Here is a 12986-nt window from a genome sequence, read left to right as displayed (position 1 = left end):
ATAAGGATGTTTCACATCTGGGCTGGGTGAGGTGTCAGAAGTCCCAGGTGTGTTCTGGGCAAAGAGAAATTTATACTGCATTGTTTGATGTAATAATAATTTATACACATGGTCAAACTTTTTTCAAAAGTCAATTTTTTTCTCTCCTCCCTGTGTTCTAATATATACACAAAATTAAATCAAATTTATGAAGAAATCCTATGCATATGTAATAAGAAGTAAGTCCCACTGACGTTAATGGGGCTTAATCTCAGATTAGCCTTAATCACCTTACTTTGTCCATCAACAGCGAGTACCTGAACAGCAGACTAAGTAGACACACAAGTGACACTCTTGTCCTCTATGGTGAAATGAACTGTATTTCATTTAAATTATAGTAATGATGTCTAAGTTTGCATCTGTACAGATAAAGTCATTAAGTTTAAGACTGTCAAGCCAGAGGTTGCTTAGTGGAATAAGACCTTAGTGGAATAAGACCTAGTCCCTAAAGTCTAGTCTGAACAATTATTTGCCACCTTCACATGATCCCCTTTGATTTCTCCAAGGCTACAGTCAAAAGTTAAATAGTATCCTGCAGATTTATTATCAAATGGGGGACTGACTAACTCAAATAAAAGTCAGTGCTTTTGATTTTAAAAATAAGATTTGAGGGATACAAAATTGCACACACCCCTCCACCCAGTTATAGAAATACAACATACAAATGCCTGTGGCAGGCCATTCTTTGAAATTAACCTCACTAAATTACAATCATGCACTTTCAACTCTCTGTAATTAAACATTTAGTTTTATTTATTCCAGATGTATTTGCTTCAAGTAAATCCAGACCTTTTGCTGCTATTGTAGTAGATCTTTTACAGGTCTCAGGGACCTAAAAATTGACAGAAAATAAAAGTGAATTGTTTCCTTAGGTTTGGATTGCAACATATCCACTGGTGACTGCTTCTTACGGAATTTTGGAAGGTGGTGTGTATCGTGATTCCTTCAGGAACAAAATGGCTGATGCAACTGTTAGCTTTAAAAAGTAGTGGATTTGTGTTTTGTGAAAATATAGTGCAAGAAGTTGTTGCTTTACTGCTTCCACCTACTAATATATAACTGGGAATGCTTTGTGGACAATGTTTGAAGTATAAAGTACTAAAACTGTGTTTTCAGCAAATAGATGCTATAAAAGAAAACACTGGATATTTTCAGCTGCACATTTTAAAAATATGTACTAGTGATCATCACTCATCAGTTTACTACCAAATGACCATACTTGCTTTACACACATCTCAAAAACATTAGGCTTCAGAGTTGTCTTTTCTGGTACTCAGTTATGAAACCTGGCTTCATTAATACATGGCTTAAAGATGCTGTAATTATCACCAGCTATAAGGTCTTTGGGATGCGGGTGGCACTGTGGGTTAAAGCCTCAGCGCCTAGGGCTTGCGGATCAAAAGGTCGGCGGTTCGAATCCCTGCGGCGGGGTGCGCTCCCGTTGTTCGGCCCCAGCACCTGCCAACCTAGCAGTTCGAAAGCACTCTCGGGTGCAAGTAGATAAATAGGGACCGCTTACTAGCGGGAAGGTAAACGGCGTTTCCGTGTGCGGCTCTGGCTCGCCAGAGCAGCGATGTCACGCTGGCCACGCGACCCGGAAGTGTCTTCGGACAGCGCTGGCCCCCGGCCTCTTGAGTGAGATGGGCGCACAACCCTAGAGTCTGTCAAGACTGGCCCGTACGGGCAGGGGTACCTTTACCTTTACCTATAAGGTCTTTAAGGCTTTGTTGGTTTTAAACTGTGTTATTCTGGTATTAATATTAGGCTTTTATCTCCTGCCTTGGTATGATGATTCTTGTATTGCTGTTATTTGATTTCATGTATTTTAATATTGTACAGAAGTTGCCTTGTGAGCATGTTTACCCTAAAATGCAGCTTGGATATACAGTGGTACCTTGGGTTAAGAACTTAATTCGTTCTGGAGGTCTGTTCTTAACCTGAAACTGTTCTTAACCTGAAGCACCACTTTAGCTAATGGGGCCTCCTGCTGCCGCTGCGCCGTTGCTGCACGATTTCTGTTCTCATCCTGAAGCAAAGTTCTTAACCCGAGGTAATATTTCTGGGTTAGTGGAGTCTGTAACCTGAAGCATATGTAACCTGAAGTACCACTGTATTATAAATACAATAATTCAAGAAACCCAAGATTGCTGGTATGGCATCATTGTCTTTTCTGCTATAGTCAAACATGCTTGCTCCTAATTTTGGATTGCTGATGGTGATTTATAAGCAACAGTTGCTATTGCAAGCCTAGAAGTAATGCATTGCATTTATGTTTTGCATGCTACTAAGCATAGCTACATAGAAAACATAAACCCACAGCAACCATTCACAGAAAATAGTGGCTAACTTCCTACTTATAACTTTCTTATACCACACAAAGTGAATATGAACCCAGAGGGCACTTTTGTAATCCTAAAAAAAATAAGATAGATGTTTGTTCTTTCACTTTGGACTGTTTGTTTTGGCTCTCACTTAGTCAGGATCAACAATGTGCAAGTCTTTCAAGTCAGTGGTGAGGTTCCAACAAATTCTTTACTCCCCCTGCAGATTTAAAATTTCTAATGATGAAACAAGCTGAACATCTAGAAGAGAGTAAAATGTTATTTAGCGATTCTGATTTGTATGCAGAACATCCCAGGTTTAGTCCCTGGCATCTCCAGGTAGGGCTAGAAGAGGCCCTGGTCCTTAAATCATGGCCAGCTGCTGGTAGTAGGTGCAGAGGATTCTGACATAGATGGACCAGTGGTCTGAGTCAGTATAAGCAGCTCTCTTTGTTCCTAGCATAGACCACACTGAAATCTTGTAGGCAACTGGCAGCTGGGGCAGATGAGGATATCTGTGAGGATATCATCATTATATGTACAAGAATGAGAACGAGGCACTGTCATCAGTTTGTGACTGGTGCTCTTGAATCAGGATATTGCTACCTGTCAACAGATATGGTTGCCAGAACCACAGCAAAATAAATTCACTTTAAAGCTGCTAGGATTACAGAATCATGGAATCATAGAATTGTAGCCTTGGAAGGGTTCTCAGGGGTCATCTAATCCAATCCCCTGCAATGCAGAAATCTCAGTTGGATCATACTTGGCAGATGGCTACCCAACCTCTGCTTAAAAACCTCCACCACTGCTCATGGAAGTCTGGTCAACTGTCGAAGAGCTCTTATTTTCATAAGGTTCTTCCCAGTGCCTAAGTCTCACTACTGAGCATGGTCAAGGAGACCTCACATCTTTACTGGATACCAATGCAAGGTGGCAGCCAAGGTAAGAGCGTGTATCCACCAAAATAATAAATACAAATCTTGGCACATATAGAAGGAAAAGCAAAAACAAAGCTGCAGTATGCTACCACATTGGGTCCTTTACCTTTTACTTTTACCTTTGCTTTCTTGGTACAAGAGGGGAATTTTATTCCCTGTAATGGTTTTGTTATTCTAGCATCCCCATTCTGGAGGAGACAAAGGCTGTGTATGTCTCCCAGTCTGTACTTTAACACTAAAATATGGTTTGGTGTTACATGAATGAGCATTTGTGTCACTACCTCTCTTCTCTCCCTGATGATGTTGAATTACAGGGTCCCAAGAGTACCAGGCCCCTTACTTTTTTGGAGAATCCACTGAATATATATATATATATATATTTAGAAGGCTGTTGAGGGCCCCATAATGTGACTAAAAGAAGGGGACATGGTAGCTGTGGATTTTGTTCACAATCCTCTACTGTTTCTCCCACTTGGTCTCATATTTTATATCTGGTTTTAAGTGTATGTGGTTGTATTGCTTTTAAATCTTGTGAACTGCAGTGTAGTGAGTGTGGAAGAAGAATGGTATAAATGTTTTAATTAAATACATTTGCATAAAATAATTTGATTACTGAGCCCTAACCACCATCACAACCACAGCTGCTTTAAACCTTCACAGACACGCATGGGAGTTTCGATCAAGGATCGAAACATCATGCTTGTTTTCAGCTTAGGCAGAAACAACAAAAAGCAGACTATACGGTAATTTTTTCCTAGTTGTCTTCCAACTTTCAGGGCTAAGCGTTAGCTTTAAAAAGAAAGAAGAGCTGAGATTAATTGGAATTAAAACAAAAGGCCAAACCTGTCCCACCAATTTTTTTACAATGATTTTTTTACAATGCCAATTCTCACACCAGGGGCTAAGTTTCAGAGCTTGGTTTTCTTGCAAGCCAGGAACTATCTTTTAAGAAGTTTGGTGGAATGCACATGCCAGGAAGTTATTAAGGGCTGTAAAAATAAATTAAAGGAATTCAGCATGAAAGAATTTTGTAACAACAGTGGACTGGACTTTAGAATGAAAAAATGAATATTTTTGTATTGGAGTGAGCAATTTTGAATTAGGGATCAACAAAAAAGGGGGGTAATGCTTTAAAGTGGAAACTCTTAAAATGTGTTCTGTCTGATGGCTACTCACTAATACACAGGTTTACATGTGTAATGTTAGTGAGAGAAAGTGAAGAACCTAATAAACAGTCTATGGCGTATGCTTACTTACTCTACAAAATCCCAAGTGACTTCTTATGTGTTATGCCTAAATAAGCAGGCAAGACTGGAACCTAATATAAGACTTATGCTATTATTGTCTGAAGGAATAACCTGATAATTAGCTATAGTAAATTAAAACAAGATCCTACCTACTTAATTTATAGTTGTTAATTTGATCCAAAAGTCTGCCTATAAAGTGGGTGATCTGGTTAAAAAACAAAATTGAGAAACAAAGTTTAATCTGGAGAACCCTATACAGTAACCTTTATTTTTAAAACAAAATTGCACTGGAATCCAGGACTCAGAATATCCATTATTAAGATCTTATAGTGAGTCATTAAAAGGACACTATCATCATAAGCATTCAGAACACCAGAGAATTTGCTATAGTTCTGATTAATTCATAGACAAATTCTGACTGAAAAGTTAATGAACAAAGTATCTTGTTTTAGTCATAATTTATCCTAAATGATACTTAAAACATATTTCAATGAGTTTTGTAAATCAAATTATCAAATATTTTGACTTGTGATCTCTATGCTCAAATTTCCTTTAGTTCTTTATTTTCAACTGTGTTGCTGTTACTGTATCAGGATTTCATTTAATTTATTATTGCATATACTGTACAGTATATCCCACTTTTCCTCCAAGGAGCTGAAAGTGGCATACATATTCTCCCCCTCTGCATCACAACATCCCTGTGTGGTAGGTTAAACTGAGAGATAGCCGCTGGCCAAAGGTCACCCAGTGGACTTCATGGCTGAGAGGAGATTTGAACTCTGGCCTCCCAGGTCCTATTCCAACACTTGAACCACTACACCACACTGGATCTACATGTAAGTAACACAACTCAGAAGCCACTGTCCTGTGTACCCACCAGCCTATTTTCAGTTAATAGTGGGAAATAGAGCACAGCCTCCTCAAAGTATCTTGATAGGTAGGCATTCACTGATCTGTAAACAAGCAATCCTTCAGACACCTTGAACCTATTTTGGGCTTATAAACAGTATGCTGATTATCTGTGAACAGATGTCTGAGGCAGCAATCCTTCCTACTTCAGAGAAAGTCCAATTGAATAAGGGGATTCTACTGGAATTCTGTTAGATGAGACATGGCGGGGTTGGTCCTCCATTATTAGCACCAATGGCAAATCAGCTCCCTAATGTCTACCACATACAACCCTGATCTTGGGAAAGAAGATACTTCTGATACTCTGAGAAAGAGATGAGTGTTTATATAGCTGAAAGAAAGCAAAAATAGATTACATTACACTGCTGCTCCTAGTCCTGCGGTGATCATTGTTCTATACAGAATAATTCACTGACTGAGGAAAGAAAAATACACACTTTGTGAAATACGATTAAAGGAAAAAGACTTTGTAATGAGGACACACTGTAGAGTACCAGAATGTTGTAAACCACTCCTTCTTTTATAGTATCAAAGCAAATGAAGTACAAATTAAGCTACATGTTCTCTCTCTCTCTCTTGGCTTCCTATAGAATTTAATTACAAGACTCAATAGACAACAGACTAGCCGTCTCCTGATCTTCTGTAATATTGTTGAACATGTCTGTAAATGAGTTTGTCTTTCCATTCTTCTGAACAGCTCTGCTTAAAAACTGGCTGGCAGGAGAAAGTAACTGAAACTTGTCAGTGGGAACGGGTGGCGCTGGCAAAGCACTCCCCTCTATAGCCCTTTTCTTTAGACCCTAAACCTTAGATGTCTCAGTTGGGAAAACCACTAGCAGGAAATTTTAAAATGCTTTATTCATTCAATCATACGGCAACAACAACATGAGTTTCAAGTAAAGACTATTGACTTGATGGATCACTTAGACAAATACCGAACATAATTGAATTATGGCATAAGAGATAACACCTCCCCCCCTTTTTTTTACAGCAACAACTATATTTACTTGCCCTGTCATTTACAATGCATCCCTTTCATTTTGCTTTAGGATGCTCTTGCTGCACTGCTCCATGTCCTACCTTCTGCTGCTGCTACCATTTAGCTCCTGGACACAGAAGCTGCCAACTAGAGATGAAGAGCTTTTTCAGATGCAGATCCAGGACAAAACATTTTTCCACGATACGTCAGTTCTCCCAGATGGAGCTGAAATCAGCAGCTATCTCTTCAGAGAAACACCCAAAAGGTATTTGGGTTAATGATATTTTCAGAGAGAGACAGAAGTTACAGGTGGAGCTGCTATATGGATTTGTAATTAAATTTAATTTGGGTTTATGCATGAATAATAGAAATATTAGTTCTCTACTTAGAAATGAAAGTGTGCTTAAATTTCAAAAGAATAATGTGGAGAAAGACATCATATGTTTTAAAACAGTCACAGTATGAGCAATATCTCGTTTTAATATTATTGTAAAGGACATTGGCGCTATTAAGGTACCACGCTTAAGTACAAATATTTCAATGACTAGCAAAAGATGTAATCAGATTCCCAAGAGTAAGTGTTGAGTTTTGAAGGAAAATATCTTTTTAAACAAATGTTTCTATCCAATATTCCTGGCTGAAATGACCTTTTCTTTCCAGGCCTTCTTTCTTTCTTTCTTTCTTTCTTTCTTTCTTTCTTTCTTTCTTTCTTTCTTTCTTTCTTTCTATTTAAATATTTATAAACCACTATATCATAATGAGAAAAATATTGATGTGGTTCATAGCAATACTACATAAAACATGCAATAAAACATAGAAAGTTAAAAGCAGGCATCAATTAACCATTGTGGAAATATACAGTATATTCTCAATTGCCTGTGTGCAGGCTTGGCAGAATAGAAGTTTTCAGCAGGTACTTAAAAGTTGAAACAGAGGGCACCTGCTGAATCTTTATTGGCAGATTATTCCATAGGACTGGGCTGATGACACGAAATGTCAAATGAGCCTCACCAGCTTGGGGAATGACCAGTGATGCTCCTGCAGATGATCTCTGTGATCATGTTGGGATATATGGGTTCAGGGAATCCCTGGATCTAAGTTGTTCAGGACTTTGTAAATGGATATAACAACTTCGAACCTGGCTTGGTAGTAAAATATATTATTGATGAATATACCACTAGGTTCTGCTAATCTGAAATGTTGTCTTCAGAAGAAAGCAAAATATTGATAAATGCTTACTATGATATGTGAAAATATCAAGTTGCTCAGTCAAATGATAATGATGTGTATATAGCTAGAGAATTCCTACTAAAGAAATGGATGTATGGCCAGATATGTATTTCTTGATTCATATTTATTCAATTTATATAATGCGCTTTATCCAAATAACCCAGTGTACAACATTAAAAAGATTATTTACATCACATTTTAAAAAAACAACAATAAAACAATTACACAAAAAATCCTTATAACATTCACCCCACTTTTAAAAGGTCATTGTTTAATGGTAAAAGGCATGGGTAAAGAGGAATGTTTTTTTCCTGGTGCCTAAAGACATGGAACAGGGACGCGGGTGGCGCTGTGGGTTAAAGCCTCAGCGCCTAGGGCTTGCCGGTCGAAATGTCAGCGGTTTGAATCCCTGCGGCGGGGTGCGCTCCCGTCGTTCGGTCCCAGCGCCTGTCAACCTAGCAGTTCGAAAGCACTCTCGGGTGCAAGTAGATAAATAGGGACCGCTTACTAGCGGGAAGGTAAACAGCGTTTCCGTGTGCGGCTCTGGCTCGCCAGAGCAGCGATGTCACGCTGGCCATGTGACCCGGAAGTGTCTGCGGACAGCGCTGGCTCCCGGCCTCTAGAGTGAGATGAGCACACAACCCTAGAGTCTGTCAAGACTGGCCCGTACGGGCAGGGGTACCTTTACCTTTACCTTTAAAGACATGGAATGATAGTACTGGGCATTCCACAGATGGGGAGCCATTACAGAAACAGCCTTTTCTTGAGAATTAGGCCCAAAGGAGGACCTTGGGTGACAAGCGCAGGGTCTAGGTTGGTTCTGTTGGGGAGAGGCAGTCATTAAGGTATTGAGGTCCTGGGCCAGCTAAGGCTTTATAGGTCAGCACCAGCTTTGAATTGGGTCTGGAAACTAATTGGCAGCCAGTGCAGGTGGGCCAGGATCAGTGTTATATACTCAACTTGGCTTGCCCCAGTGAGCAACCTGGCTGTCAAATTTTGCACCAGCTAAAGGTTCTAAACCATCTTCAGAGGCAGCCCCACGTGTATAGCATTGCAGTAATCTAACCTAGAAGTTACCAGAGCATAGGCCACAGAAGCTAGGCTATCCATGTCCAGATATAGTTGGGCCACCAGCTGAAGCTGACGGAAGGCGCTTGGCGCCACCAAGGCCACCTGGGCCTCAAGCAACAGAAATGGGTCCAGGAGCACCCCCAAGCTACGTACCTGCTCCTTTAGAGGGAACATAACCCCCTCAAGAACCAGCAGTCTCCCATTCATCCAGTCTAGGGAACCACCCACTAACAGTGGCTGAGTCTTATATGGATGGAGTTTCAGTTTATTGACTCTCATCCAGGCCATTATCGAGGCCGAACACCAGTTCAGCACATCCACTGCCATAACTGCAGATGTAGAGGAGAAACAGAGCTGCGTGTCATCAGTATACTGCTGACAACACAATCCAAAACCTCAGTGACCCCACTCAGATATGTCACATTAACTTTAAAAAAAAAGCCCTAAGGAAACTATGAAATGCCAGGGTTTGCTAATTGATTGTCTTTATGAAAGGATGTGAAATATACATCCATTTATTTTGATTGGAAGGTACTGCGAAAATTTTAATGGGTTTGTTAATCTTTCCCTAGGTTCTTTTTTGTAGTTGAAGAAGATAACACACCCTTAGCAGTTACAGTAACACCTTGTGATGCTCCTTTGGAATGGAAGCTGAGTTTGCAGGAGCTTCCAGAAGAGTCCAGTGGAGATGGCTCAGGTAAATTTCAGATAAAATTCTGCTTTTTATGACAGATATGAATCAGTGTGGCTGTCTTAAAGGAATCCTGACCAGCTGTGTGTTAGAATTAGTTTGATAAATTAGACTATGCTACATAGAATGGTTGCTTATATGAACAGGGCTTGTAATAGCAAAATAATGCATTAAGATTATCACACTCCCTCTCTAACTCTCTTTCTCACACACATTATGCAGTTTATAAAGAGAACAGGGATGGGAACATTGAGAGATGGTTAAATATGAATCCAGCATAGAACTAAGCTTCAATAAAGGAAAGTTTAGTCTTAAATGCCCTTAAATCTTCTTACTAAAGCAGCAGAATATAGTAATTTATTCTTCTATATATGAATGCAATATAGTAATAAAATCTCAGTGTTACTTATTCAAAAGTTGAATGGATTGCAAACCATAAACCATATTGTTTCGTGATTAAGTTTCCACCAAGCAATCATTTATTTTGGTACTTAAACATGTATTTGTTTCCTATGAGAAAACCTTTCCTAAAAAAATCCCTTTGTGTGTCTTCTAGGCGAACCTGAGCCACTTGAACAGCAGAAACAACAGATTCTCAATGAAGAAGGTACAGAGCTGTTCTCCTACAGAGGAAACGATGTTGAGTATTTTGTGTCCTCCAGTTCACCTTCTGGGTTGTACCAGCTGGAACTCCTGTCAACAGAGAAAGACACACACTTTAAAGTGTATGCCACAACAACTCCAGAGTCAGATCAACCATATCCTGAACTACCTTATGACCCAAGAGTTGATGTCACTTCTCTTGGCCGCACAACTGTCACTTTGGCATGGAAACCAAGCCCTACAGCTTCGTTACTGAAACAACCTATGCAATATTGTGTGGTCATTAATAAAGAGCACAATTTCAAAAGTCTCTGTGCTGTTGAAGCTAAGCAAAGTGCTGATGATGCCTTTATGAGAGCTCCCAAACCTGGTTTGGACTTCAGCCCCTTTGACTTTGCCCATTTTGGGTTTTCATCCAACAGTAATTCTGGGAAAGAGCGCAGCTTCTTAAAGTCATCATCAAAGTTTGGGCGACAGGTCTATTCAAAGCCTAGAGTTGACCTTGAAAAGATATGCATTGGGAACAAGAACATCTTTACTGTGTCTGACCTGAAACCTGATACACAGTACTACTTTGACATATTTGCCGTGAATGTCAACACCAATATGAGTACTGCCTATGTTGGCACTTTCGAAAGAACCAAAGAAGAGGCTAAGCAGAAAACAGTTGATCTCAAAGATGGGAAAGTTACAGACGTGTTTGTCAAGAGAAAAGGCTCTAAATTTTTGCGGTTTGCTCCTGTTTCATCACACCAAAAGGTTACATTTTTTGTCCATTCATGCCTCGATGCCGTACAGATCCAAGTCAGAAGAGATGGTAAGCTTCTGTTGTCTCAAAATGTTGAAGGCGTCCGTCAGTTCCAACTTAGAGGAAAGCCAAAAGCTAAATACCTCATTCGACTGAAAGGAAATAAAAGAGGTGCTTCCATGCTGAAGATTTTGGCTACTACAAGGCCTAATAAACAGTCATTTCCATCTCTTCCTGAGGACACACGAATTAAAGCCTTTGATAAACTCCGCACGTGTTCTTCAGTCACAGTTGCATGGCTAGGTACACAGGAAAGGAACAAATTTTGCATATACAGAAAGGAAGTGGATGACAACTATAATGAGGAACAAAAGAAAAGAGAACAAAATCAGTGCCTGGGGCCAGACTTGAGGAAGAAATCCGAAAAAGTCCTCTGCAAATATTTCCACAGCCAAAACTTACAAAAAGCAGTTACCACAGAGACAATTAAAGGTCTACAGCCTGGCAAGTCCTACCTTCTGGATGTTTATGTCATAGGACATGGAGGGCACTCTGTCAAGTATCAAAGTAAAATTGTGAAAACAAGGAAATTCTGTTAGTGGCACTTCTCATGTTGAAATCAGCAGAACATTAAGCATATGGACTGACTACTTACACAGCAGAGGAGTTGTGAACTGTATTGGTACTATATAGAGAAGATATTAACATCTATATTTATGTTTACAAGAGCAAATGAAGGGGCTGAGGCTGGTGCTCTTCATTGGTATTGGACAGTTGCATTATCATGCGTCTGGTGGTCCAAGTTCAGTGCTCAGTAGATAACGAAAGTAGCAGGAAATATTGAAGGAACTGCCTTTTTCGCTTCCATATTGCATGAAGTGCTTCTAAATTATTTTATTACTTCAAAGGCTAAGAAAAGTCATTCAGTTACCTTATTCTTATGCACAGACACAGAAAGAAAACTCCCACACAACCTCTATCTCTTAGTAGGCTATAGGGTCATGTAAATTATTTTATAAAGTCTTGTTTGAAATGTCTATGTTTCCATGATTGTAAACTATTAAAATATCTTCCCCCTCTTAAAACACAGATCTAAACTAAGTATTAACTGGACTACGCAGAAGTCAGTTTTATTGCTAATGTAAATTCCTATCTCGTAAATTTTAAATGTTTAAATACTGTATGTATTTCATGTACAAAATTGTCAGACATTATATTCCTGTACATAAAATTTAAATATTAGATTATATGTTCCTTCTCATCCATTCCAATGCATTTTGAGCATCATTAATTAATAAATTTGTAAAACTTTTATATCTGAAAATCTATTTCAACTACTAGCATCCTGAAAATGGAAGCTTTTACAAATGGAGGCTTTTACAAATAATAGGATCAATCATTTTGTATAAGTATTAGGAGTAAAATAATCTAGTAATGCTTAAAGTGTTTGGGGTTGGTAGATTCCTTTCTTCTTTAACTTATAACAATAACACAACAATTACTTGCCCTCATACACTGGGCAAAATCCAGAGTATATAATCAATTCAATTTTGATTGAACACAATTCAATTTATGTCTTTTTATTTTCAATTTTGGATTGTACCTAGTGGCTTATACTCTGAAGGTCAATTTGTAGATGCAATACACAAGTGAAGGCTAGGCAAAAATGCATTTTATAACTGTTTTATTTTTTGCATTTCCACAGAAATCAGTTTGATTAAAATTAACATGTTTGTGGAACATAACCCTTTTTGGTTTCATTTATTTTTCTAAAAAATAGTTCCAACATCGGTTTTTTGAAACATTTTAGAATAAATGACTTAGAATTAAGTCTCATTGGGACTTACTCCCAGGTAAGTGAATATAGGATTGCAGACTGAAGCCTAGGAGTATTTACATGGCAGAAAAATTGTCTGGATTCAATAAGTTGCACTTCTGAGTATTTTGTGTGTGTTTTGTAAATTAGACAACTTTACCTTAATTCAAACTTTTGTGATTCAAATATGCAGGTTTCCCGTAAATGTAATAGAGTTTTGAGCTATTATGTGTTATATATATCTTAGTGATGAAATATTTAAGTTAAAATTAGATACAAATTTGGAGGCTGTAAACCTTCAAGTGTTTACTCGTGAATTAGATTTCAGTCATACCAGTTACAATTTCATAATTAACTTGAGCTTGATGTTCCAAAGTTGGGCACTTTTAAA

At 38.6% G+C, this 12986-nt stretch overlaps 1 protein-coding gene across 1 annotated transcript in view; it reads left to right on the top strand.

Moving 5' to 3' along the window:
* Window positions 1-12524, top strand: part of NDNF (neuron derived neurotrophic factor) — a 32750-nt gene extending 20226 nt beyond the window's left edge. The window contains 3 exon segments of the mRNA XM_083457363.1: window positions 6507-6701; window positions 9310-9434; window positions 9985-12524. Coding sequence (XP_083313489.1) covers window positions 6507-6701; window positions 9310-9434; window positions 9985-11378 — 1714 coding nt within the window. The 3' untranslated portion in view covers window positions 11379-12524.
* The last annotated feature ends 462 nt before the right edge of the window (window positions 12525-12986 follow it).

Source organism: Podarcis tiliguerta (genome assembly GCF_965153285.1).
Source record: "Podarcis tiliguerta genome assembly, chromosome: 9".
NCBI lineage: Eukaryota > Metazoa > Chordata > Lepidosauria > Squamata > Lacertidae > Podarcis > Podarcis tiliguerta.
The sequence above is the reverse complement of the archived record's forward strand: the minus strand, read 5'-3'. Positions and strand labels throughout refer to the sequence as shown.